At 49.7% G+C, this 26,182-nt stretch overlaps 1 protein-coding gene and 1 pseudogene across 3 annotated transcripts; one reads left to right on the forward strand and one right to left on the reverse strand.

The window, feature by feature from the left end:
- The first annotated feature begins 171 nt into the window (after positions 1-171).
- On the forward strand, positions 172-26,015 carry LOC145651296 (fatty acid synthase-like). Of its 3 annotated transcripts, XM_081697398.1 has the most exons (42): positions 175-360; positions 9,516-9,661; positions 10,085-10,237; positions 10,439-10,612; positions 11,088-11,288; positions 11,536-11,658; positions 12,179-12,294; positions 12,392-12,526; positions 12,645-13,107; positions 13,219-13,406; positions 13,692-13,881; positions 13,995-14,089; positions 14,205-14,339; positions 14,456-14,659; positions 14,763-14,878; positions 14,980-15,152; positions 15,383-15,574; positions 15,754-15,834; positions 15,976-16,158; positions 16,282-16,461; positions 16,594-16,797; positions 16,992-17,305; positions 17,700-18,089; positions 18,288-18,314; positions 18,505-18,620; positions 18,805-18,959; positions 19,089-19,292; positions 19,520-19,670; positions 19,880-20,058; positions 20,165-20,284; positions 20,396-20,518; positions 20,719-20,942; positions 21,081-21,282; positions 21,459-21,610; positions 21,708-21,799; positions 21,886-22,283; positions 22,441-22,629; positions 22,738-22,965; positions 23,158-23,369; positions 23,469-23,567; positions 23,934-24,185; positions 24,377-26,015. In XM_081697398.1, the coding sequence occupies exons 2-42, from the start codon at positions 9,535-9,537 to the stop codon at positions 24,512-24,514; spliced, it is 7,398 nt and encodes a 2,465-aa protein (XP_081553524.1). In that variant the 5' UTR covers positions 175-360; positions 9,516-9,534; the 3' UTR covers positions 24,515-26,015. The 3 variants fall into 3 exon arrangements, with proteins under 3 accessions (XP_081553523.1, XP_081553522.1, XP_081553524.1); XM_081697397.1 differs by having other exon boundaries at positions 172-360; positions 17,700-18,314; positions 22,741-22,965; XM_081697396.1 differs by having other exon boundaries at positions 174-360; positions 17,700-18,314.
- LOC145651415 (U2 spliceosomal RNA) lies at positions 6,793-6,960 on the reverse strand (annotated as a pseudogene).
- Positions 26,016-26,182: the final 167 nt, after the last annotated feature.

Below are 26,182 nucleotides of genomic sequence, written 5' to 3' on the forward strand. Positions count from 1 at the left end.
AGATTTTTTTTCATACGGAATTAACAGCATTAGCAAATCACCCCATCGGCTGGCGTCTTGGGAGCCCAGCCTCTTCTCTCATTGGACTACAGTGCGGTGTCAACTGTCAGCCCATGTGGCGTGGCCACAGAGCATGGTAGACATTTAAATGAAAGAGGTAGGGAGGCAAAGCAGAGAGAGTCTTTTTTTTTGGGCAAGCCTAGATAATCGCAAAGGGTTAGTTCGTCCCATGTCACCGGGAGCCTAGGCACACACAGATTTTGGGATATCGAGTGGAATATAGGTCAGCTCAGGCTCTCCTGACACTGAATGTACATTTATTCAAAGTTCTGTAGAACCATCGTTCAACTACTGCGACTGGTAAGCAACTTAATATGTATTTTGTGTATTTGTCCTAGTTTGTAGTGTGAACTCACTGAACTGATATGGGAAGTAGGTACGCAGACATTCAACAATAAGAATGATTGGTTGTTGTAAACGAACACGATCAATATAGCTCGATTTCTGCCTAATGATACATTTAGCTCTAGTATTTAATCTGATATATTCAGGGAACGTTTTATTTACTCAACGGCTAGCTGGCTGTGATGCGTTATTCGTCTTTAAATGAGGACCTAGCTTGCTACATTAGCTAGCATAGCCAGCTAGGGAATTATTTGACTGTCGCAGATAAATTGTCTCAAGCGATCATCTTTTGCAGTGTTTTAACTGGTCTTGTGAAACCAGAATCTAAACACACGCAACGACCTAGTCATCTCTTCGGACTGATAGAGATAACGGCCAAGTAGTCAGCTAGCTGTAATTCGCAGTTATTTCGTCTTCACGGTAGTATCCGAGGTGGCTAGTTAGCCCCTATATGCGCCGACGCCCCCTAGCGGGCCCGCAGGCGGGCCCAAATGGACATACTCAAATAAATTACTTGATAAAATTGATTATTCTTAAAGTACAGTACATTTTATCAACATAACATTTCTTAGGACTAATACAAGTACCTGCCTACCGATTTTCAGCCGTCTACATGTATCCGTTTGCCAGAAATTGTACGCTGAAATCATCGTGTTTTTCGGGTAAGATTTCCACAAAAACGTGCCTGCCCTTTTAAGTTGCCTTTTAAAACATTATTCCGGTATAAGAAGTTCAGATTTTGTCATAGAAAATTCAATTACCATCAAAACAACTGCGTGACATATTTAAACGGTATACGGAGTGTTAAAGTTCTTTAACTGCGTGCTTACTTCTTTGCGTAAAAGCGACATTTTTGTTCCGGTTCGGTTCCTTCGTAAATTTATTTATTTTATTTTTTTCCCAAGATTTATTAAGTTCAATAAATCAAATACAGAATAAAATCCAACAATATATATACTTAATTTTAAACTTTAAAAGTCTTTTAAAAGTCCAGGACATTAAAATACCACGGCCCACCCATGTACCAATTACATGGGGGTATATCGTTAAAAGTCCATGTAAAAAGTCAGTGATAAAATGTCCATTAAAAGATCACTTCTCGGCCAGGCTGCGCCTGGACAACCGAGTAAAACAACAATAAAACTGTTAAAACGGCCTCTCCGTAAAAAGACAGAAATAAGAACACCACTAAAAAGCTAAAAGGCTAAGTGCCTAAGCTAAAACAGCAGATCTATGTTAGTTAAAACGGGCACACAAACCAAAACATTAAAAAACCCACAATAGAAAAGTGTTAATTTGTTAATAAAAAACACACAAAATAAAACACTTATTAATAAAAAACCAGACCTACAGATTCCACTTAAAACAATGTTCACCTATTGTGTATCTCTATCATGGTGGTTAAAACAATAAAATACGGTGGTCCGTTGGGACCACCGGATGGAGCAGAGTCTCAGCTAAGTTTAAAACCTTTTTCAACTAAAACCCTAAAAGACTCCGGGGGGCCTACAGCTCGAAGAGGCCCTTCCACGTCTCCTTCGCCGCATGGTAGCCCCACCGGATGATGTCATGCTCCATCCTAAATTTTAAATCCGCACAAACCTTTTTATATAATCCCCAGGTGTCCAGGCGTGTCCCTTTTTGGATGAGGCTGGTCCTCGCATTCCATAGTTCTTTTTTGGTAATGCTCACCAGCTTCCATATCCGGGGCGCGAAGGATGGCCTGGTATCCTGGGGCCACCCCCATGTAACCTTCTAAAAGGTCAATGTAAACTGCGGGTCTAATGTCCTGCACAGGTCGGCTGCTTTGCCCCAGACATACCGTGCATACCCACAGTCCCAAAACACATGTCAGAGAGTTTCTTCCCCGACACAGTTGGGCCTTGGGCAGCGCGGGTGCCTGGTGAGCCCGTGCCTGTACGGAACATCCCTGACTGGCAGCCTGCCACGCACACACCGCCAATTCAGGTCCTGCGGCCGGTTGTCTAAATCTTTCGGCTGTACTCTGGACCAAGTGTCCTCGTTTAGGCCCACAACCGTGCGAGTCCCCCGTGCCTCGAGCACAATGTTGTAAAGTAACCTGTGCTTGGCGAGGGCCTCGGGCCGCAGACCCGCGGGAAGCGACTTGCTCCATCTCACCGTGTGGTCATAGTGCTCCGGCAGCGTCTCAGCCTTGGGGCCGGAGTTGGAGCACGTTCTTACCACTTTACGCAATGGCCAGGACAGCCACAACCGAATAAAATAGTGATGGGGGTGCTCGAGGGGAGCAGCCAACCGTGCACAGAGCTGTGCAAAGAACAGGCAGTCCAGCTTGAGAGGGAAGTCAGGGACATCCCTCCCACCCTTGTCCTTTCCCAGGTACATAACTTCCCTCTTAACATACTCATACTTGCCCCCCCAGACGAGATTAAAAACGTCCTTAGTTAAGCCTCGCCACATGGTGCGAGGCATAGGGTACACATGAGCCAAGTAGAGCAGTGAGGGAAGCACATCGACCTTCAATGCTAATACCTTACCAAGGAAGGACAGGGACCTGGCCTTCCACAGCCCCAACTTTTTCCCGGGCAAGAGCTAACCTCTCTTTCCAGTTTACCTGGGCAGCCCCTTCAGATGTGAAGTGGACCCCCAAGATTTTCAAGGGCCTGTCGCTGGTGGGCTTGCCCTCCTATACCTCCTATACCTCCAGCAGCCGAAGTATTTGGCAACCGACTTGCCAAGGTTTAGTGCGGCACCGGAAGCTTTTCCGAACACCTGCACCATGTCCAAGGCGCGCCTGAGCGACTGGTCCGAGCATACGAACAATGTAGTGTCATCTGCATACTGAGCCAGCTTTACCACAGCACCTCCACCCCCCGGGAGGGGGAGACCATCTATTTCCGGGTGGGCCCTTATGGCGGCCGCAAGTGGCTCGATGTAGCGCGCGTAGAGGTGGGGAGAAAGAGGACATCCCTGTCTAACTCCAGTCACTCCAGGGACTAGTTCGCTGAGGTGACCGTTGATGGAGAAACAGCTTCCCACCCCAGCGTACAATGTCTTAAACCACCTTAAGAAAAAGGGCCCAAACCCTAGCTTCATCAACACCCTCTCCAGGAAGCAGTGGTCCACCCAGTCAAACGCCTTCTCCTGGTCTAAGCTCACAAGCGCCAGAGGGACATTTCTGTCCTCAACCCAGGAGATGGCATCCCTGATTAAATGGAGGTTCCAGGTTGCCGATCTCCCTGGGACCCCACAGGTCTGGTCACTGTGAACCAAAAGTGACACGGCTCTTTTCAGACATTCGGTCAGGGCCTTTGCGAAGATTTTTACGTCTACGCAAAGCATGGTCAGGGGCCTCCAATTGGCGAGATCAGTAGGATCGCCCTTCTTGTATAACAAGGAGAGTGCCCCGGACCGCATGCTCTCAGCGAGCAAACCCTGCCGGGGCACATCCTCGGCTACCTCCACGATCTCTGGCCCTAGGACATCCCAAAATGTAGAGTAAAACTCTACAGGGAGTCCATCCAGGCCAGGGACCTTACGCCGGTTCATTTTGCCAAGTACCCCCGTCAACTCTGCCAGAGTAAAGGGGGCCTCTAAGCTATCCCAGGTGGTGCTCGGAAGGCAAACATTAAAATTTGCCAAAAACTGCTCCCCTACTTCAAAGTCTGTACTTCTTTTATTAAAAAGATTCGGATAAAAATCATATGCAACCTCCATCATCCGGGCCGGGTCCGAACAGGTGGGGCCTTCCGAGTCTTTGAGCGATGTAAAACGTCAGGCTTTGCGAGCCTGCCGGACCCTTTGAAAAAAGGATGCTGTGCAGCGCTCATCCTCCTCAGCCAGCTGCAACCTGGCATTAAACAGGAGGGCTGCCGCCGACCTCTCGTGCAAGACCCTGAGTTCGTCCTTAAGGGTCTGCACTCTAGCGAGGTCTAGCTCCCCTCCGTTATTCCAATCAGCGTATTCTATTTTTAGGTGCCTCTCCACATCCCGGACTCGACCCAGCCTTTCGGCCTTGCGCCGGCAGCAATAGTGGGTAGATAGAGCACGGGTCCACTCTTTCACGTGCTCCCACCATGCCGCGGGAGAGGCATAACCTTCTTTGCAGCCTCGCCAGACTGCAAAGTGGTCTCTGAACAGAGATTGGAACTCTGCTTCCTCCAAGACCTGCACGTAAAGCTTCCGATAACCCCTGCCTACTGCAGGTGCGTTAATGGAAGCACTGGCCTCTACCACCAAGTGGTCAGAGAACCAGCGTGGGGTCAAGGAGGCCTTCTTAAAAAGTACAGAGGGTGACGCCAAGATGTAATCTAGGCGGCTTGATGCCCCTCGACTGTTATGCCAGGTATGGCCTGGATCTCTGGGGTTGCATTTCTTAAAACCGTCAGTCAGGCTGAAATCGTGGAGCAGCTTTCTAAAATGTTTCCAGCTGACATCTGCACGCCCTTCCAAGAAAACATTAAAATCACCTGTGAAAAAAAGGTGTCTATTCGTGACACAGGACGGGAACGGTGCATCAAAAAAAGCAATTTGGGACGAGGCCTCTACCGGAACATAGGCACAAATTGCCCTAAGGTGTTGGCCTCTCCAGGTGATGTCCACCCCCATCGCCCTCCCCGGCACGATAGTGTCGTCCCCCAACAGGATTTCCACGCCTGAAGAGTGGACACCACCCACGCTCCAGTAGGCTTTACCTTTCTTCCAATGCTGGGAAAAAAGAGCCTCATCCCTCTGGTCCCTCAGGTGAACTTCTTGCAAACAATAGATTGCTGAAGGGGTCGATGCCAAGTCCTGGAATACTGCTGCCCTCTTTCTCGCGTTCTGGAGCCCTCTGACGTTAGAAGTTAAAATAGTAAAATCTACCATGAATAAAAGAGAAGGAGAGAACAAGTTAAAACAGTAAAACATCCTAAAAATCAACTAAAAATCCACATTGTCCGTAGTCTCCTCTAAGAATGGGGTCTCGTTGGGTGACCCCTCCCTGCCCCCATATGTAGTGGGTGGTGGGGGCCTATCATCCTCCACCAATCTGCTGTAATCATCTGCCTTGGGGGCAAGGGAGGAGTCTGGAGCTTGGGAGGGCTCCTCATGGGGTGCTGCCGCTGAGGGGGGGCCCGCCTTCATCCTTTTCTCTTTATCCCGCTGGGCCTTCTCCCTCTTCCTTTTGGCCTTTCCGCTGGGAGGGGCAGGGGGTGCCTCCAAAGGCCGAGGGGGCTGGCCCAGGGCCAGGGACCTTACCTCCGCCAGTGAGGATGTCATGAGGGCTGCGGGGGGGGAATCCTCGTCTTCCCCCGGGGGGGGTCGTCTCCTCTACAGACTCCAGTTCTTCCCCCCCGGGGTTTTCATTGTTCGAGGCCACACTCCCGCCCCCTACCAATGCCATAGCGTAAGATTTAACCTTTCCAGGGCAGGAGTGTGCCAAATGTCCCTCCCCCCCACACGCCCTACACCGGCGGGGATTCTTACAGTTTTTAGCCTGGTGCCCCGGCCCCAGGCAGTTCCTGCATACAGAATCCTGGCACCCCTCAGCCAGGTGACCGTAGTGCTGGCACCCCCTGCAGAAGGCGGGCTGCCCCCTAAAGAACAAGTACCCCCTATTCCCAGCACATGTAAAATATGCGGGGGGGGGACACCTCCTTCCCTTCACTGTTCTTTGCAAACTTCATTAAAAACTGGCAGCACCCATTCCAAATCCCTAGCTCATCCCAAACCATTTGCTCTCCCAGGAGGACCTCCCCGTACCTAGCCAAAAACATCCGCACCTCTGCTGCCGAAACTTGGGGGTTAAAGAAATGGATGGTGACCATCCGCCGGTCACCGTCCCATAGGGGCTCGATCCCAGCGGATGGTCACCCATTCTTCCCTCCAGCTCCAGGACTTTCTTATAGGCGGCATCACTCGCCATAGTCACGTCGTAAAAGTGCTGCGCACCATTGCGCTGAGCACAAATTAAGGCCCCAGGGTGGAGCCCGAAACAGCTGATCAGTACCTCCCGTATGAAGGGGACCCGCTCAGTAAAGCGGGTCCCATCCTCCGGGTCCCTCCAGCGGAACCGGGCCGTATTGAGCAGGCCTCCGCCTGCCCTCAGACCCGGTCCCGCCAGGGAGGTCCTGGCAGCTGTCGGGGTCTCTGCTGGCGCCTCTACTGCCTGCGCCGTGCGGCGAGGAGCCGCCCCATTGCCATCCACAGCCATCTCTGGCCGGTCCCGGAGTCGGAGCTGAAGCTGGTCCCCCACGCCGGCAGCTGCCTCTGTGCTGGGAGGTCCTCCCCCTGCTGGCCAAGTTGGGATCGTCGTCCTCCTTGTCGTCGGGATGAGCCGGGGCTTTAAAACAAAATTTAAAAAACACCCTAAAATACTAAAAATCAAATAAAACAATAAAAGAGACCAAGGGATCACATGCGGCGATGGAGGACAAGCCTCCCGGGTCTGCACCTAAGATCACCCTTGGCCTCACTAAAACTATAAAAAAAAGGCCCAAGCGCAGCAGCGTTCTCCACAAGCGTAAAATCTGTAAAATCCACAACTGATAAGAACACATACTACACTTGATCTTAGCCAAAAGGCCAAGAAGCGATTCCTTCGAAAAATACCCAAACTACGCAAGCCTTTGGTTGACTGAAAAAGCATGCTACTGACGTAAAACTGTTCCTGAATAGAGCATTAGACCCCCCTTTTCTACTCTATATTGATTTTTATTGTCTGTTGCAGCACCATTGTTTTGGAGTGACAACAATTCACACCTATGTGTGAAACGAGAAGGGGAGGGAGGGTGACTAACATTTACTTCCAGGTGTTTCCAAGAGTTTCCAGGGCAAGCTGCTTGATTGGCAGCAGTTTCATCAAATAGAGGAGGCTTAGATGAAAACGTAGACCCCTCACTTGCATTGTTTAGTCATCCCTTTAATATTTAAAGGTATGCGCACAGTATACTGTCAGTGCTTCCGTGTTGTTAGCAGATAGCATAGCGCATCGGTTTGGCGCTGTTTGGCGAAACCATAAGATTGATTTGATGATTTTGCCAATATGTTTGGACATCATGGAAAGGAAGAGGCTTATTTTAGCTGAAGTTTATGTGGAATTGTTTGAGTGCTGCTAGGATGGACTAGCTTGACCGCTAGCATCGATTAGCTTAGCTGCTATCATAGAATAGCTAAGATGTTTGCATATCAAATCACTGGATGTTTCCAATCACTGCTGGAAATTCGTAATCCTGCTACAAATCGTAAGTATAAATGATAAAGTATACTATTTCTTTACAGTATTACAGTATTAGCTAGTATAGTAGTAGTAGCTAGTACAGTATTTCCCATAATGATGCCAACAGTGATGCTAAGAATCCAATATTGTTGTGGAACTTACTAAAGTAACTTATGTTTTGGCAAAATGAAACATGCAAAGTTGATATATAGTGACTAATGACTTAGTTTGCATTGGAGAGATTATTGGACCCTTTGGAGAAGTGTAGGACACCTAGTGGAAAACATTGTGTAGATATTTGGTCATTTCATGTATATGCTCAAAACTGTTCCATTTATTACACAAGACCCTGGTGAATCAGAGAATGCAGAGTATGAGTGAAAATCAATCTCCAGCATCAACAGACGCATTATACACCAAAAAAATCAAAGGCATTTTATGGTTTTTTGACATTTTCTTCTGTATTAAATGAGCTCAAATGGAACCTAAATGATGGAAAAATAAGCCTGGATGTGAATGGATGTCTTCTCCAAAGTGTCTGCTTCAGTTTGAATCCTGAATGATCATTGTGCTACCCCCTTACTTGGTATTCACATTTGTAATGCTATAGACTGTAGGACTGTAAGAATGTAATGACTGTAAGAACTATGTTTGTTGACAGCACTACATCTCACAGTCCTTCACATGCATTCCTGCATTGACAAACTTATATGTGAATACCTGTTTGGCAGGTACCTGCCTGTTTCTATAGTAACGAACAATACTAACCTAATGACCATATCCAATACAGCCTAACACAAGTATGCTGCAGGGTTACACTGTAAATAAGTGACTGAGAATTGTTGCTTTTGAGAATGGAACATTTTGCCTTTTGCTGAATGTAATTATCTGAAAGTCCTCTCAAACATATATCCCACAAAAAATTGAGAGGGCCAAAGTAGCGCAATGCTTTCTTATGTGATGAGATTACATAAAGATTTCTTTTAAGTTGAATTTTGTCTTTGGCTACATGTAAGCTGCTGCCTTTTTATGGACTAGTACACACAGTTTACAGCTGCAAGGAATTCTCTCCAACAAGGAAGTTTTTCCCAGTCAGAAGAGAATTACCCTTGCCGGCTACAATATCTCATTCATGCACAACTGAATGGGTTGTGAAATCAGTCCTTGTCATGTGCGCTAAAAATGCGTCAAAAAGAAAATGCATGTTTGCTCATTCATGTGCATTTTCTTTCAGGAAAGCGCCACTAGTAGGTTTATCTGCTCTGAAAGGTTGCATCTAGACATTTCTTTACTTCACAGCTGAGAGACTCCCATATTGTGCACTTGGTTGTTCTTTTATACTTTTAAACTACCTATATGCTGTAGATGTACAAAAAGAGGAGCAACATTACTGTTGTGGTGTTTACTTTCCTTGTTGAGGAAGGACTGTTCAGTTTCCCAGACCTGAAATAAGCCTGAACTGCATTTTTTTTTTTTAATGATTTTCCCCATTTTACCACATCCATTCAATTTATTCAGGGTTTGTTAATTAGCTGATGTCTCGAGTCAGGTGAAATTGTGCTTGGAAAAATACTAAATAGTCTAGTGTATGGTTACTCAAAGAATCAGGACTGGTAAATCCAGGCTGTCCGTGGATAACTTGCTCCAAGTCAGACACTCCCTCAAGGACTGGCTGTACCTCAGAGGGGTGCAGAACAGAGGGATACTTTGTGCCCAATGTGGTGCTAGGGTGCACCTCGTAGTAAGCAGGAATCTCCTGCTTTTTGGATGGCAGCTATAGGGATGGAGCTCTTGTGAATGCATTGATCCCGGAAACGGCGAGCAAAGCCTGCAGTCCTCCAGGCTCCTCCTGCAGTGCCCTCCACCCACTGCACATTCTTAATGTCATGTCTGCTCTCTGACTGCTCTCGTTACTTTCTGTCCGGACCCACAGAAACTCTCACCCTCTCGTCATGGAGGAGATCGTCATAGCTGGAATTTCGGGTCGGCTTCCCGAGTCGAACAATTTGGAAGAATTTTGGCAGAACCTTTTTAATGGTGTCGACATGGTCACAGAGGATGACAGAAGATGGAAGCCAGGTATCCTACACAGTCCCATAAGCATACCCACATCTTTTGCCAATTAACGGGTGAATTTTACAGACCTGCTTTCGGTTGAACACTTGCGTAACCTTTAAAAGTGGCATGCTTTGGATTTTGAGTGAGTGACTTGATTTCAGTAGATGAAGAGATGTTCAACTTTGGTCCCCCTCTCTGGTCTCTTTGGTCTGCTGCTTTCATTGCGTGCCTGCTGACACGGCATCGTCTGAACAGATTTTTCTCTCTCTCTCTCTCTCTCTCTCTGGCACACTGCAAATGTTCGTTCATGTGCTACAAGCACCAGCAGGCTCGAGGCACAGAGGACCGAGTCACAGCTTTTGATAAATAGGAAATCTTGTGGGGGTTTTCTCCCTCCCCCATTTCAATCAGTAACCCTCATGCATATCCTGCTTTCCCACTTAGGTCTGTACGGGCTTCCCCGCAGAAATGGAAAACTCAAAGAAATAGACAGATTTGACGCAGGCTTCTTTGGCGTTCATCCCAAACAGGCCCATACCATGGATCCACAGCTGAGGCTTATCCTAGAGATATCATACGAGGCCATCGTTGATGGAGGTCAGCGGTCCAGCAAGCTTGAGCATGAAACATTCAAAATGAGTAGACCGATTTATTTAGAAAAGTGTGGTAACTGAAAAGTAGAATTCAGTAGCTCAACAGCACTAAAACTTAATTCCGAAAGCACCATCTCATCAGAAATGGCGTGTATGGGCGAGTGCAAGGACGCCTGACTGCTGACGGTACGCTCTGTCCTGGCAGGCATAAACCCAATGGCCATGCGTGGCACTAAGACTGGCGTGTACATCGGCGTGAGTGGTTCTGAGGCAGGTGAGGCCTTCAGTAAAGACCCAGAGGAGCTGCTGGGATACAGCATGACGGGCTGCCAGCATGCCATGTTCGCCAACCGCCTGTCTTACTACTTTGACTTCAATGGTATGCAAACGTTCTGTCATTTCTAGCCTTTGTTCCTTAATGTACTTTGTTATTAATTCTTCTTCTATGTCTTTGTAAAGCACTTTGAATAGCCACTGTGTATGAAAGGCGCTATACTAATAAACTTGTCTTGCATGATGAAGAAACTCTAGCTTCTCTCCAAGAGCAAGCTTTTTTTGCTCAATCTATTTTAAGCTGTTTGATATTTATTTATGTAAAACATTGTTCATAGTGCATTTATACTTCATTTCATGTTTTGTTTTTTAAATTGCCTTATTTTGTTGTGACATCATGCAAAGAGCATTTAGGAAGTGAATATTAGGCTAATGCCTCACCACTATTCCCTACTCTTTCATAATAGCTGAGTCATTTCATCTATGCATGAAATGTGATCTACTGCATAAATTTTGACACTGTGCCCAAGATGTTGACTGTGTACTTCTATATTATGAGTGTTTGTTGTGTCTTTTTTTAGGCCCCAGCACAGCCATTGACACGGCATGCTCCTCCAGCCTCCTGGCTCTGGAAAATGCCTTTAATGCTATTCGCCACGGCCAGTGTGATGCAGCCCTTGTGGGTGGAGTCAACCTGCTGCTCAAGCCCAATACCTCAGTGCAGTTCATGAAACTGGGCATGCTCAGTCCGGATGGAACCTGCAAGTCTTTTGACTCGTCCGGTGATTTTGCTATTATTATTGATGTCACATTCACGCTATATGAAATTTACTCCACTGTAGGTCTGCTGTAACATCTTTTCTTTTAAATGTTTTTGTTTTTGTTTTTTTTACTGGGTACCACAGCAATTTTCATATACTAAAATTTTGTTTATATTTTGGATGCATATAGAGTTAAGGTGTGCGGCAAAAGCTATAAAGTTTTTAAACTTTTTTTGTTGTTGTTGTTTTGGGGTTTTTTTTGTCTCAGGAAATGGTTATTGTCGCTCAGAAGCTGCTGTGGCTGTTCTACTGACTAAGAAGTCCATGGCCAAGAGGGTATACGCCACTGTGCTCAACGCTGGCAACAATACGGATGGCTACAAAGAGCAAGGTGTTAAGCCCGGTGCAACTATCTTCTCATTTCATATTGCTTTCCTGTCTGTGCCAGATTTATCCAAACTCCTCATGTAGTGGGGAAGTATATCAAACTGTTCCACTACCTTGTTCTTAGAAGTAGAGCTGTGATGCCAGATTACTGTAATGGAGAACAGTGACCTGGTTCTTCTGGGTATTTGAGGCTGTGCCCTTTCCCCCAGTGCCCCGTGGCACACACTCCTCCCAGCGTGTGGTTCTAATGGTTCTGCTGAAATGCGAGGAAGGGCAGGCATGCTTGGAGCTGTGCAGGTCTGCTCTCCAGGCTGCTGCTCAGGTGATGTGTGCAGCAGGCAGGTCTTCTGGCAGCTCTTCCCTTATGTACGCTGCTAAAGGGACCTATGCAAAATGTTTTGTGCTTTCTAACTTATAGGTTATCCATACATTTCTCATAGTTAAATTTCCTTTTATAGTACCATTTTGAGGGGTGGGTGTGTGTATGGCAGAGGTATTTGATGGTGTGTTGTCCTTTTGTCCAGGTGTGACATTTCCGTCTGGGGACATGCAGCAACGCCTGGTCCGCTCCCTCTACCAGGAAGTCAACGTCTCACCTGAGCAGGTTGAGTACATTGAGGCCCATGGCACTGGCACCAAGGTGACTACATGAGCATACGCGCACACACATGCATGTATGCATGCGCAAACACACCCAACTGTTCACCCATGCAAGACACATTATGTTGTTCACTTAGGTTGGGGACCCACAAGAAGTGAACGGTATCGTCAGCGTCTTCTGCCAGTCACAGCGGGAACCTCTGCTTATTGGCTCCACCAAGTCCAACATGGGCCATCCTGAGCCTGCCTCCGGCCTGGCCGCCCTCGCCAAGGTGAGTCTGACCGCGTCATCAGGTGCTTTCTGTCACCCACTGCCTGTGTGCATTACCCTTCAACTTTTCCCTGTGGAGCAGTTGTCCTCGACTCTGACCCCTCCACTCCGTGTTCCAGGTGATCTTGTCCCTGGAGCATGGCATGTGGGCGCCCAACATTCACTTCCACGAGCCCAACCCCGATATCCCGGCACTGAGAGACGGGCACGTCAGCGTGGTCGTCGAGCCCGTCCCCGTCCGTGGCGGCATCGTGGGCATCAACTCCTTTGGCTTCGGGGGCTCAAACGTGCACGTGATCCTGCGCCCGCCAGGACGTGGGCACCCCCTGCCATCCTTACCCCCCTCTGTGCTCAGGCTGGTGCAGGCATGCGGGCGCACTGAGGAGGCCACTGCCTCTCTCCTGAAGAAGGCACAGGAGTGCAGCCAGGATGCGGCCTTCCTGGCCCTGCTGAATGACGTGTCTGCGGCCCCGACCGCGAGCATGCCCTACAGGGGCTACACGCTGATGGGGGCCCAGGGGGAGGTGACCGAGGTCCAGCAAGCTCAGGCCACGCCCAGGCCCCTCTGGTACATCTGCTCTGGTGAGTGAAGGCTTCAGCACCCATTTGTTAAACTACTAAGCTTTGCCAGATAGTAGACATTTAAACGTAGGCTGCAGTTTTAACAGCCAAGTTTTTCTGGGACTCCCCCAGGTATGGGGGCGCAGTGGGCTGGCATGGGCCGCAGCCTGATGCGGCTGCAGGACTTCTGTGACTCCATCCTTCGCTCGGACGAGGCTCTGCGGGACACAGGGTTGTGCGTGTCGCGCCTCCTCCTGGAGGCTGACGAGAACACCTTCGAGGACACGGTGCATGCCTTTGTGGGCCTCGCCGCCATTCAGGTCAGGGTTCCCCAGTGCCGTGCACGTGCTGGACTGGCATTGTTAAAGCAAAGCCCTAGCATTGCCACATAGTGCCTTGCAGTAACTTTCTTTGAAATCTAAGCTCTAGATAATTCTGAGTGTAGTATTTCACAATCCTTTTTTCACCAACCCTGTTTGCATAGCAGTGACTATGTTTTCTGCAGATATTGAACATGCCTACCTGTTACGACCAATTCCACCAACCATTTATATCCCTCAGACTTTTCTGTTTACCTTAAAGGTGATGGTTGCATGTTTCTCCAGATAGCGCAAATAGATATGCTGCGGAGACTGGGCCTGCAGCCGCAAGGCATCGTGGGCCACTCCGTGGGCGAGCTGGCGTGCGGCTACGCCGACGGCTCCCTCGGCCAGAGCGAGGTCATCCTGGCGGCCTACTGGAGAGGCAGATGCATCAAAGAAGCCAACCTACCAGCAGGGGCCATGGCCGCAGTGGGTAAGACGGCCTGCCCGTCACCGTTAAAGCCATGATCGTCAGGAGGCACGAGACCTCCTCTGCTAGGCCGTCGTTCTTTTAGTGCTGAACTTGACTCCTCCCTCCCCACCCAGGTCTCACCTGGGAGGAGTGCAAGGCCCAGTGTCCTCAGCGGGTGGTCCCAGCCTGCCACAATTCGGAGGACACGGTCACGGTTTCCGGGCCACAGGTGGAGTTCACCTCCCTCATTCGCCGTCTTCCTTTTATTATTCAGAGCTGTCTCCTGCAGTAACAGAATTAACAATTAATAAGAGGGCGTTTTTGCTGTGTTCGTCTGTGTGTAGGAGGCTGTCAGCAAGTTTGTGGCCCAGCTGAAGGAGAGCGGCGTGTTTGCCAAAGAGGTGCGCAGTGCAGGTGTCGCATTCCACTCCTATTACATGGCCTCTATAGCACCTGCATTGTTGGCAGCACTGCAGAAGGTGAGCCTACGTTACGAGCCTACACAGACGCACACAGGGGACGTGCACGGATGCGTTCTCCTTTTTCTGTCTTGCTCACGGTGTCTTTTTGTTTTTTTGTCATTGCATGCGCGCAGGTGATCAAAAGCCCACGTCCCCGCTCGGCGCGCTGGATCAGCACATCCATCCCCCAGGCCGAGTGGGAGAGCCCGCTGGCCCTCTACTCCTCGGCCGAGTACCACGTCAACAACCTAGTGAGCCCCGTGCTCTTCCAGGAGGGCCTGAGCCTCGTGCCCGACAACGCCGTGGTGGTGGAGATAGCGCCGCATGCCCTGCTGCAGGTCAGCCAGCGAGAGGGGGCACATGCTTTGAACGCATCAAGAGAATTAATTCCGCACGTGCTCGCATGTATACTTACTGAATGTACTCTGGCTCCCCCTACAGGCCATTCTAAGGCGTAGCCTCAAGCCCACTTGTTCTATTCTGCCTTTAATGAAGAGGGGACATGCCAACAACCAAGAGTTCTTCTTCTCTCAGATAGGCAAGATTTACATGAATGGGTCAGTAGTGACTTTGGTGTACAGGCATGTCTTGTATGAACTCGGAAATGTTCTGATCTGTTTTAGTCACCATTTCATGCAAACATTTGGTTGGCTCGCAGTATTAACGTGGACAGTAACCGGCTCCATCCTGTGGAGTACCCTGTACCAGTGGGGACCCCTCTCATCTCCCCTCTTATCCAGTGGGACCACTCCCAAACCTGGGACGTGCCCAAGGTGGAGGACTTCCCAGCAGGCTCTGGGGGTTCCACCTCAGCCACAGTTTACAACATTGGTGAGAAGATCCTTCTTTTTTTTTCAATGTTGAATCAAACTATATTATGCTGTCACACCTACTGATATTAAAAAAATCAGTTCGTCCTTGAAGAAAGGAGTCCGTTGATCAGAAGGTCGCAGACATGCTCGTCGTTGCCAGTGACTGAACTATGCTGGTCGTCAACAGCAACTAAGACCAGACTCTCCTTTTCCATCTGGTTTTTCTTCCCACCCATCTCCTCTGTGCAGACACAAATCCCGAATCCCCAGACTACTACGTGATTGGCCACTGTATTGACGGAAGGGTCCTGTACCCAGCCACGGGATACCTGGTGCTGGCATGGAGAACACTGATGAGGAGTCTGGGCACAGTTATGGAACACACCCCAGTCACGTTTGAGGACGTCACTATCCACAGAGCCACCATTCTGCCCAGGACTGGTGAGAGTCCCACTGCGTCCCCTACAGTACAGATTTCATATTGTGCATATGTGCATCTCCCACTGACAGTAATTAATTAATCTAGGCTCAGTATGTCAAGTTGATCTTATTTTGTATAAAAATAAAACATACAAGCATATTTGACTGCAACCTGATCACTTTGCTACATTCCACAAAAGGATCTGTCCAGTTGGAGGTTGGACTCACGCCTGCCACAAACCGCTTTGAGGTGTCCGAGAATGGCAACTTGGCAGTCAGTGGTAAGTTAGAACCCTCTTAGCCAAATCTCCTGTATGGACCACCACATGAACCAGCACATGTTCTAGTTCAGCACCTGAGCCATGAGCGATTAATGCCGCCGTGCTTGTGTGCGTGTTGTCTCCTGCTCCTGACTGCCCCAGGTAAGGTGAACGTGCTGGAGGAAAAGGCACTGGACTCCTTCCTGTCTCAGATGGCCGAACCTGTGAGCTTGGAGGTGGAGGAAGCCAAACCTCTCGAAGCCGGAGATGTCTACAAAGAGCTACGTCTGCGCGGCTACGACTACGGCAAAACCTTCCAGGGCATTCTGGAGTCCAGCAGTGCCGGTGAACACCCCAGTTCTCATGCAGCATACTGAGAACTGCACAGCCATAGCACATGCTTCTGACTTGACTCCGTGCCGGGGAGTTTTGTGTAAGCCAAGACCTGACCCCTGGTCTGGTTTTTAGGGGATCATGGGAAGCTACAGTGGACGGGGAACTGGGTGACATTTTTGGACACCATGCTGCAGATGATCGTGTTGGGCCTGTCTGGCCGCAGCCTGCGTCTGCCCACCCGGATCCGCTCGGTGTGCGTAGACCCCACGCTGCACGAGAAGAAGGTTCAGGACTACTCAGGGGATCGCAAAGGTACAGTGTTCACTGCCTTCTGGCGTCCCCAACTTGGTTATGCTATTGGTGCAATTGAAACTGCTGTTTTACATGTATAGAAATTAAGGTCCATGTCGGCAAAGTCTCAACTTTCTCCCTTCTTCTCTTTAGCTGTTGATGTCCACCTCAACCGCTGCCTGGACCACATTAAGGCCGGCGGCGTTCAAATCTGTGGCCTCCATGCCACCGTTGCACCCCGTTGCCAGCAGCAACAGAGCCCTCCTACTCTGGAGGAGCTTGTCTTTGTACCCTATGTGGAGACTGAGTACCTGGGATCTGATGGGAAGCTGCAAGAACAGCTAAGATGCTGCAAAAGCAAGTCACGTCCCTCTCACACTCTGACTATCGAGTACAAATGAAAGGATGTGTGGTACCTATGTGTGAGATTTCACTTTAATAGTTGTTAACTTTTTAAGGGGTTTATGGTGGAGATTTTAGATTTGCATGTATTACTGCCCTCAGCTGTCACAGATGATGATTAGCCATTCTCTGGGTCATCTCTTCAACAGGTCTGATTAACCATGTCCAGAAGAAACTGGCCAGCCAGGGTGTGAAGATCTCCATCCCGGGGCTGGAGGGTGCGTCGGAGGGCGAGCGCGTCGGCTCGGGGGCGGAGGGCGGCCTCCCGCGGCTGCTCGCTGGCCTGTGCGCTCTGGAGCTGAACGGGAACCTGCGCTCGGAGCTGAAGCAGGCTGTGCAGAAGGAGCGGGACTACCTGCTCCAGGACCCGCTCCTCAACGGCCTGTTGGACTCGCATGCCCTGCGGCACTGCCTGGACACGGCCCTGGAGAACAGCGCCGCGGGCAAGCTCAAAGTCCTGGAGGTGCAGTGAACTGTGTGACTCTTGACTAACGAAAACGGATTGAGTGTAGAGCCAGCGTGTCCGGTATCTTTTAGCCCCAAAGTTATTACATTTATTATTCAAATAAATGCTTAAATGGTGTAAATTTGTTTTGGTGCATTTGTAGATAGTCTTCCCTAATAGCTAAAGAAGGATGAGATATAACCTCAATAATTTAATATTGTCATAATGGAAAAATATTTATTTTATTTTATATCTAATTTTTAAAAAAAGTATAAGCTCATTTAGCCAGTACATTTTCTTTTGTGCATTGACATGTGACTAAAATAAACCTCCAACGAGTTCAATGCAGAGCATCTTCCAGGGTCCTTGCTGTGTTGAGCTGGTGCCTGACCTTTTAACCCTCTCTCGTCAGGCCCTCTCCAGCGTCGGCCACGTGTTCTCCCGTGCCGTCGGCCTCCTCAACATCCAGCCCATGCTGCGACTGGACTACACGGCCTCGGACATCACCCCGGACCTGCTGGCCCCCCTGCAGAGCTCCCTGGAGGAGAAGGGCATCTCCAGCGCCCAGTGGGACCCCGAGCAGGGGCCAGCCGCAGGGGCCCTGGCCGCCGCTGACCTGGTGGTGTGCAACTGTGCGGCAGCAGGGCCGGTGGCGAGCCCAGGTGCACTGCTGGACAACCTGGCCTCTGCTGCCAGGGAGGGGGGCTTTGTGCTGCTCCACACTCTCCTGAAGGGAGACCCGCTGGGCGAGATGGTCGCGTTCCTCACCTCTCTGGACAGCCAGAGTAGACTGCTGACTCAGGTATGGGAAAGAGCCTCTCAGTGCTCTTTCAATGGCCAGACACGGATGGACCGCCTGCAGTTGTTTTATATGTGCTGTGTATCTTGGTATTCCATACATTTTTCACTTTCTTTCCTGTGTTTTTCTGTTTTGGTTCTGCTAATTTGTGTTTGCTCTTCGTTCCTCTTGCATGTGTGCTGTGACTGTGTGCATGTGCAGGCAGAATGGGAGAAGCTGTCACTAAAGGTGAGTTGTGGTGTCTGTAAACTGTTGTTCTTAATTAAAGACATAGTAAAGCTTGGTGCACAGTATGTATGCAAGTTATCTGCAATGTCCAGGGGGCCAAGCAAAATGTTGCAACTCTAAAACACGATCCCCCGAATTTTAAATGTTCCTTCTCTTGTTTTCCGCTCATTTTTTTTTCATCTTCTGTCAGAGCACGCTGGCCGAGGAATCCGATAAGCCAGTGTGGCTGACTGCCACCCAAGGCCATAATGGAGTGGTGGGTATGGTCAACTGCCTCAGACAGGAACCCGGCGGCAGCCGCGTTCGGTTAGTTCGTTACTTCTCGCTGCACAGAGCTGTGGAATGTTGGCAGTAATATTTCAATCTCATTACCAGGCTCGTTGTATAAAAGAAGCTGAATGCAACACATTAGGTTAAAGATTAATGGTGCGTTGAACACGCGTCCCTTAGCTGTCCTTGGGGTCCTTTTTTTTTTTTTTCTTCTCTCCAGGTGTGCTTTCGTGTCTAACCTGAAGAAGTCCTCCACCGCTCCCTCGCTGCAGCTTACCCACAAGGACATGCAGGCGGTTCTGCAGAAAGACCTCACTATGAATGTGTACCGGGACGGCCAGTGGGGGGCGTTCCGGCACCAGCTGCTCGCACAAGGTACGCCGCCACTGTCCCTTTCTTACCAGCAGGACTTCTGGTGACGCGCGTCCGACCCGCCCGTGAGCGCACGTGTGCTGTGGGCGGTTGCCAGCTGGTTGTTGACAACGGTCTGACTCGGTGCCATAGGTCTGCGCGAGGAGCCGACGGAGCAGGCCTACGTGAACGTGCTGACCCGTGGTGACCTGGCATCGCTGCGCTGGATCGCCTCGCCTCTGCGTCACTTTGTCGCCTCGAGCCCCAGCGTGCAGCTCTGCTGCGTCCACTACGCCTCCCTCAACTTCAGAGACATTATGCTGGCCACGGGGAAACTGCCACCAGACGCCATTCCCGGTAGCTAGCTCCTCCTTTACCACTCTACTAAGAGCTGGAGCTGGTGTAGTACCTGAACAGAAGGAACACGCGCACTTGAGTGGGTTTAGTTGGAGTTTTGCAGGCGTTTGTGCCTGATGCTTTCAGATAAAATCCGCCCCCCCTGTCTGCATCCATAATTGTCACTATTTTATGCATCAGGCACGGTGAACTGAGCCCAAATATCCTTTCTCAATTTCTGCGTGCAGGAGACATAGCGCTACAGCACTGCATGCTGGGAATGGAGTTCTCTGGCCGAGATCCCAGCAGACGCCGTGTGATGGGCTTGCTGCCGGCTAAAGGACTGGCCACCGTCGTGGATGCAGACCGTCGCTTCCTCTGGGACGTCCCGTCCAGCTGGTAAGGCTCTTGGCAAATGACTGCAACACCCACATGCGAGAGAGAGCGATTCAGACAGGGATTCCATAGCCTATAATCTTCCATGCAGAGAGCAATTCCATAGCCTAGAATCCACTTGTAATCTGAGGCAAAATATGAAGATGTTTTCTACTGTCTGATGAGAATTATGACCTCCTACTAATAGAAGCTGTGGCATTGTGTGCGTGCAGGAGTCTGGAACAGGCCGCCTCTGTGCCTGTGGTCTACGCTACTGCGTATTACTCCATGGTGGTGCGCGGGCGTCTGCGGCCCGGCGAGAGCGTGCTCATCCACTCTTGTTCCGGAGGAGTGGGCCAGGCTGCCATCGGCATTGCGCTTAGCATGCACTGCAGGGTGCTCACCACCGTGGGTGAGGGCCATCTCCGCACACGCCCACACGTGCCTGCACGTCTCTGCCTGATTTGCTGCTAATGGGCCGGTCAGGGTGGCTTTGACGCACCTCTGGGGTTCTGCAGGTTCCAAAGAGAAGAGGGCCTACCTGCAGGAGCGGTTCCCGCAGCTCACGGCCGAGTCCTTTGCTAACTCCAGAGACGCGTCTTTTGAGCAGCATGTGCTGAAGCACACACAAGGCAGAGGTATGCCCTGCTGTGTTTAGATATGACCAATCGCTCAGGGATCAGTCGTGTCGATTGGATCATTGGTTATTGCTTAGTTGAGTAATCTGTGCTGTTTTGGACTGGGCCCAGGCGTCGATGTGGTTCTGAACTCCTTGGCTGAGGAGAAGCTGCAGGCAAGCTTGCGCTGTTTGGCCAGGCATGGGCGCTTCCTGGAGATCGGCAAATACGATCTGTCAAACAACACCCCTCTAGGTGAGCGCTAGAGTCCATCCAGTTGGGCACTCCAAGCTAGAATGGTGCAGTGTACGCCATCGATGGCCCTGTTCCAAATCTAACTTGGACCGTTTCAAATGTGAACGGCTGCGGAAAGGGATGGTGTAATGGAAAATTCTGAGTCATGTTTTCCACGGAACGCTGCGGTTGGCCAACCCTCCTCTGTGGCCCCGTGTCAGGCATGGCTCTGTTCCTGAAGAACGTGGCCTTCCATGGCATTCTGTTGGACGCCCTGTTTGAGGAGGGCAACCGCGAGTGGGAGGAGGTGTCGGAGCTGCTGAAGAAGGGCATAGCCGACGGAGTGGTCCAGCCTCTCCGCACCACTGTGTTCAAGAGGGACCGGGTGGAGGACGCCTTCCGCTACATGGCGCAGGGCAAGCACATCGGCAAGGTGTTGCTGCAGGTGAGAACTGCTCCATCCTGCTGCCGCCTTAAATGTGAAGCTGCACGGGATGGTCGGTCTGTCTGTCGAATTCTGCTTCACCACCTGGTTGGTTGTCACGCGACCCCCCCCCCCCCCCAACTCGCTCCCTTTTCTCAGGTGCGCTCAGAGGAGGAGCCTGGTAGCAGTTCTGCAGCTGCTCCCTTCGCCCTGCCAGCCATCTGCCGGACCTTCTGCCCTGCCTCACACTCCTACATCATCACGGGGGGCCTGGGAGGCTTCGGCCTAGAGCTAGCCCACTGGCTGGTGGAAAGAGGCGCCCACAAGCTGGTGCTCACCTCGCGCTCGGGCATCCGGAATGGTAACTGCCCTCTATGGCCAGCCCCACACCAGCCAAGGCCAAACAAGTTTAGCTGCTATTTCATTATAGGATCATCAATGTTCATTCTATTGTAGAAAATCTAGCTATTCTCCCCTCTTGGCTTGTGTTGTCTTTCATGAGCAACTGGCTATAAAATGGTTATGTGCTTGAAATAGGTTATCAGGCTAAGCGTGTTCGAGATTGGCAGGCTATGGGCGTCCAGGTCCTAGTGTCCACCAGCGACGTCAGCACCCAAGAAGGGGCAGAGCGCCTCATAACTGAAGCCTGCCGATTGGGCCCTGTGGGTGGCATCTTCCACCTTGCCATGGTAATGCCCCCCATCCATGTCTTTATTTTCAGGGACAAGAGAATTTCACTGATGTGAGCAAAATGATTCCTATACTGTGTTCCCCATGCTTGTGTAGGTTTTGAAAGATGGCATGCTTGAGAATCTGACACCAGAGCAGTTTATTGAGGTCAACAAGCCTAAATATGATGGAACCCTGCACTTGGACAGGTAAGTGCTGTCATTTCACACTTTACGAATTGGCTACCAACATAACGCTATGAGCTAATGGCTAATTGACTGATTCCCCTCCACAGAGTGACGAGACATAAGTGTCCTGAGCTGCAGCACTTTGTGGTGTTCTCTTCAGTCAGCTGTGGCCGCGGCAACGCTGGACAGAGCAACTACGGCTTCGCCAACTCCACCATGGAGCGTGTGTGTGAACAGCGGCAGCTCGACCGCCTGCCCGGCCTGGCCATCCAGTGGGGCGCCATTGGCGACGTAGGCGTGGTCTTGGAGACCATGGGTGGGAACGACGCGGTGATCGGTGGCACGCTGCCCCAGCGCATGGCCTCCTGCCTGGAAGTGCTGGACCGCTTCCTGTGCCAGCATCGGCCGGTGGTGTCCAGCTTTGTGCTGGCAGAGAGGGTGCAGGTGGCGAAGGGAGATGGCAGCGGGCAGAGGGACCTGGTGGAGGCCGTGGCTCACATCCTGGGTAAGGGGCTCCGGCCTGGGCTCTGCTGACCCTTCACGACTGTTGGCATGTGTGAGGTTGCACTTGGCAGAGAATGACACTGCAGGGCTGTGTCGATCTATCTATCTTTGCTGCTCATAACCCTCTGCATTCAAAACCACACCCGTCCTTTGCTCAGGTGTGCGCGATGTAAGCGGCCTGAATGCTGACACCTCATTGGCTGACCTGGGCCTGGACTCGCTCATGGGCGTGGAGGTAAGGCAGACACTGGAGAGGGACTATGACATCGTCATGGCAATGAGAGACATCCGCCAACTCACCATCAACAAGCTGCGTGAACTTTCCTGCAAGTCAGGAGGAGTTGAGGGTGAGTGTGCGTGCACTAGCGCGTGTGGTCAAGTGCGTGTGTATGCAATTCCTGAAAGGGACATGGCGAGACATTTAGAAATGTCCCTTTCCCCTCACGTCCACCCAGAAGCCAGGGCGGGGCTAGCGAAGCGGCCCGGTGCGCAGGCGCTCCAGGGGCCAGACCTGAGCCTGATGCTGGTGAACCCGGACGGCCCCACCGTGATGCGGCTGAACGAAGTGCAGAGTGCGGAGAGGCCACTGTTCCTCGTCCACCCCATAGAGGGCTCCGTCGCCGCCTTCCACGCACTCTCCACCAAACTGAGCGTGCCTTGCTACGGCCTGCAGTGCACCAAAGGTACAGCAGTAGAACAGGCTCCACCCTGCAGAGAGGGAGCCCTACTGCAGCAACTGCTCAGTTAAATGAACTGTGTGAGCATATGCTGAAGTACTGGGGGGGAATCTCCACTGTAACGGATAATGTTATTTGGCTTTTAGGTTACTTTTTTGGGTTTAAAGGGTTTGAACTAATCAATCTCTGTGTGTGTAGCTGCTCCATTGGACAGTATTCAGAGCCTGGCTGCCTACTGTGTGGAGTGTGTGAAGCGGGTGCAACCGGAGGGGCCATATCGTATCTCTGGCTACTCCTTTGGTGCATGCGTGGCTTTTGAGATGTCCTCCCAGCTGCAGCAGAGCCAGTGCGCTGTCGACTACCTCTTTCTCTTCGATGGCTCCCATTCGTATGTGGCGGCATATACGCAGGTTGGCATGCATATAGTCTTCTGTACGTTTCCTGTGTAAACACGCACTATGCATTGTAACAGTCTAAAGCTTTGTTTGTACTGTGCGTCATGCTGACAGAGCTACAGGGCCAAGCTGACCCCAGGCAACGAGTCTGAGGCAGAGACCAAGGCTTTGTGTGCCTTCGTCCAGCAGTTCACCAGCATAGAGTACAACAAGGTAACCGTTAGGGGTATTCACTGCTCAGGCCTTTTACTGCTTTAACCAGGGAAACGTTTTTGGATGCCGGTTATCCCAGTTCATGTTTTCCCCTGTTAGTACTGAGCAGTAGCTTTAAAAAAAAACAAAAAAACCCCCACAAAATGCAATACTGGCACTTTCACAGCATGATTCCTTATGAAGCTGTGCCTTTATCAGCTTTTTAAAATGGTCAGAAACCATTAAAGCAGACTGTTTCCTTATATTTATTTGTTATATATTGAATTGAACCCACCAGTCCTTCATAATAAAATACTCTTGGCAGTACTCTTGGTATATAATCTCTACATAAATTTCTTCATCTCTGCTTCTCTGTATGTGTCTCAGCTCTTGGAGACGTTGTTACCTATGACAGACCTGGAGGCTCGAGTGAGCCAGGCGGTGGATCTCATCACCTCCTCTCGCGAGAACGTCAATCGTGACTCTCTCCACTTCGCTGCCTCCACGTTCTACTACAAGCTGAAGGCTGCCGACCGCTACGTCCCCACCAGCAAGTACCACGGCAACATCACCTTGCTGAGAGCCAAGACCAGCAGCGACTATGGCGATGGCTTGGGGGCCGACTACAAACTACATGAGGTATGCATACGATGGGAGCTCATGTGCTAATGCCAAAAGGCAGAATTTTATTCTTTTGGTTTGGATGGAGAACCATTGGTTGAAAAATTCAGTCACTTTATTTATTTTTATATAATATATGCACAAAATATTTTCATATGTTATTCCTAGAAATCCTAAAGACTCTGAAATGCGGGCCCTTTTGTGTGCAGGTGTGTGACGGGAAGGTTTCGGTCCATGTGATTGAGGGTGATCATCGTACTTTCCTGGAAGGAGAGGGATTGGAGTCCATCACGGGCATCATCCACAGCTCGCTGGCAGAGCCCCGTGTTGGCGCCAGAGAGGGTTAAAGCCCAACCCTTTGCCTAATGCACTTTCCCAGGGCAGGTCACACCCTCCTGTCAGCAGGGACTAGGATGTCTGTCCTAGCTCACTCTTAACCCGTATAACCCTCCTCTCTGATGAATAATACTTTTTCCAAGTCATTCTCTTCCTCACCATGAGGTGTGGTGCATGGTCATTATTTTGCTGGAGCAAAACGATATCTAACAAAAAGGTTTAAACATTTTGTCTTTATTTGATCTTATTTTTGTTTGTTTTTTTGTGGAGCAAAAACTGTTACTGTATTGAATCTTAAGAAAGTTGGCAAGATGCTCCATAGTGGAAATCAATAGAGCTTAGAAAAGGTGTGAGTGACACTGGGTAGTGCCTAGATAATACAATCTCCTCTCTACTAATGATGATGAAGCTTGAAGCTCTGTTAATGTAGTCCTCTCTAGTCAGGCCACCTCACTAACCTCCTGACCCATATATGTGTGTGTTCTATGCCCTAGAGGCGAACCCCGGCCAGCTCTAATGACACGCACGATACGTGACTGACTGCTCTGCCTCACTGCAGCTTATCAACTAATCAAGAGTCTCATGTACATAGACGAAACCTAGTTACTGTTTCTCACAGTTACCAGTATTACCACCACCTATTTTTTGAGAAACCATGTTTTCTGTAGTTTTAATATTGGTATTTAATGTCTTGCAAAAAAAATCTGGAACAGTTAAAGAATCCATGGCAGTGTCCAAGCCAAGATAATTTAGAAAATCCTTAAAGAAGAATGGGACCATGGATGGACCAAATATTTGTTGTTGTATTTGAGTGTTGACTGAAAGGGAAGGCAGTATTGGTTAAATACACAAATGTTGGGGGGGCTTTTGTTTTAACACACTACAACAAATGCTTCTTCTGTGTTTGGCTATGTAACTGCAAGAAAATAACTACAGGTTTTAACTTGTATTGAGTTTGTGTTCTACTGGAAGACAATCTCGAAATTCCTTCATTCCTCGCAGACTATTACAAAATGCATGTTTCCACAATGTTTAGCATCTAATCAATGGCTTGAAATATAAATGTTTTGCCACTACTTACAGCTGAGTGTGCAGGCATTGGTAGATGGACAGTTGTTCTAGTGTAGCATGTGTCTTCTCATCGTGGCCAGGTCCACATGTCTGTGAGAGATGTTGGCTGGCTGGCTGGCTTGCTTGCTTACTTTTACCAATGAAGAATGAGAATGAAGGGTTTTATTTGGTATTGAACCGAAATGCTGCTCGTACGAATGAGCCCTGATTGTCTCCCTCTCAGTCACAGTGAAGAAGAGCAGCTCTCTGGAGGTGTCTGAGACTCCTGTTCAAGTCTATGACGACCCGGATGCCTTCTTTCATGTTGTGCACAAATTAACTGGATATTCCTTTTGTTTTTTTAGAATATTCAATAGTTTTGTATTACTGTGATTTTGTTCATGTGTAATTATTCAAGTATTTATTATACTAGTCCAAATAAAGAGCTGTCATTAACAGGCAGATCCTTGTGCTCCTTTTATGATTCTCTGCAAGAATAAGTCTTAAACTTCTGAAGGATGGAAGTTTATGGATTTAAACCACATTTTGCATGTTCTGTGGGAATGAGTATTAGGAGATTACAAGATTAAAAAAATCTTGAAAAATTGGTTTACAGAAATTGGAGAATA

The sequence above is a fragment of the Electrophorus electricus genome, chromosome 15 (assembly GCF_041902795.1).
Source record: "Electrophorus electricus isolate QZ-2024a chromosome 15, ASM4190279v1, whole genome shotgun sequence".
Taxonomy (NCBI): Eukaryota; Metazoa; Chordata; class Actinopteri; order Gymnotiformes; family Gymnotidae; genus Electrophorus; species Electrophorus electricus.

Bases quoted from the DNA above. Each gene is read 5' to 3' on its own strand.
- LOC145651296 (XM_081697396.1), top strand. From the start codon at position 9,535: ATGGAGGAGATCGTCATAGCTGGAATTTCGGGTCGGCTTCCCGAGTCG. The intron at 10,613-11,087 runs GTATGCAAACGT...GTCTTTTTTTAG, and splicing joins TTACTACTTTGACTTCAATG to GCCCCAGCACAGCCATTGAC. The intron at 19,671-19,879 runs GTAAGGCTCTTG...GTGTGCGTGCAG, and splicing joins TGGGACGTCCCGTCCAGCTG to GAGTCTGGAACAGGCCGCCT.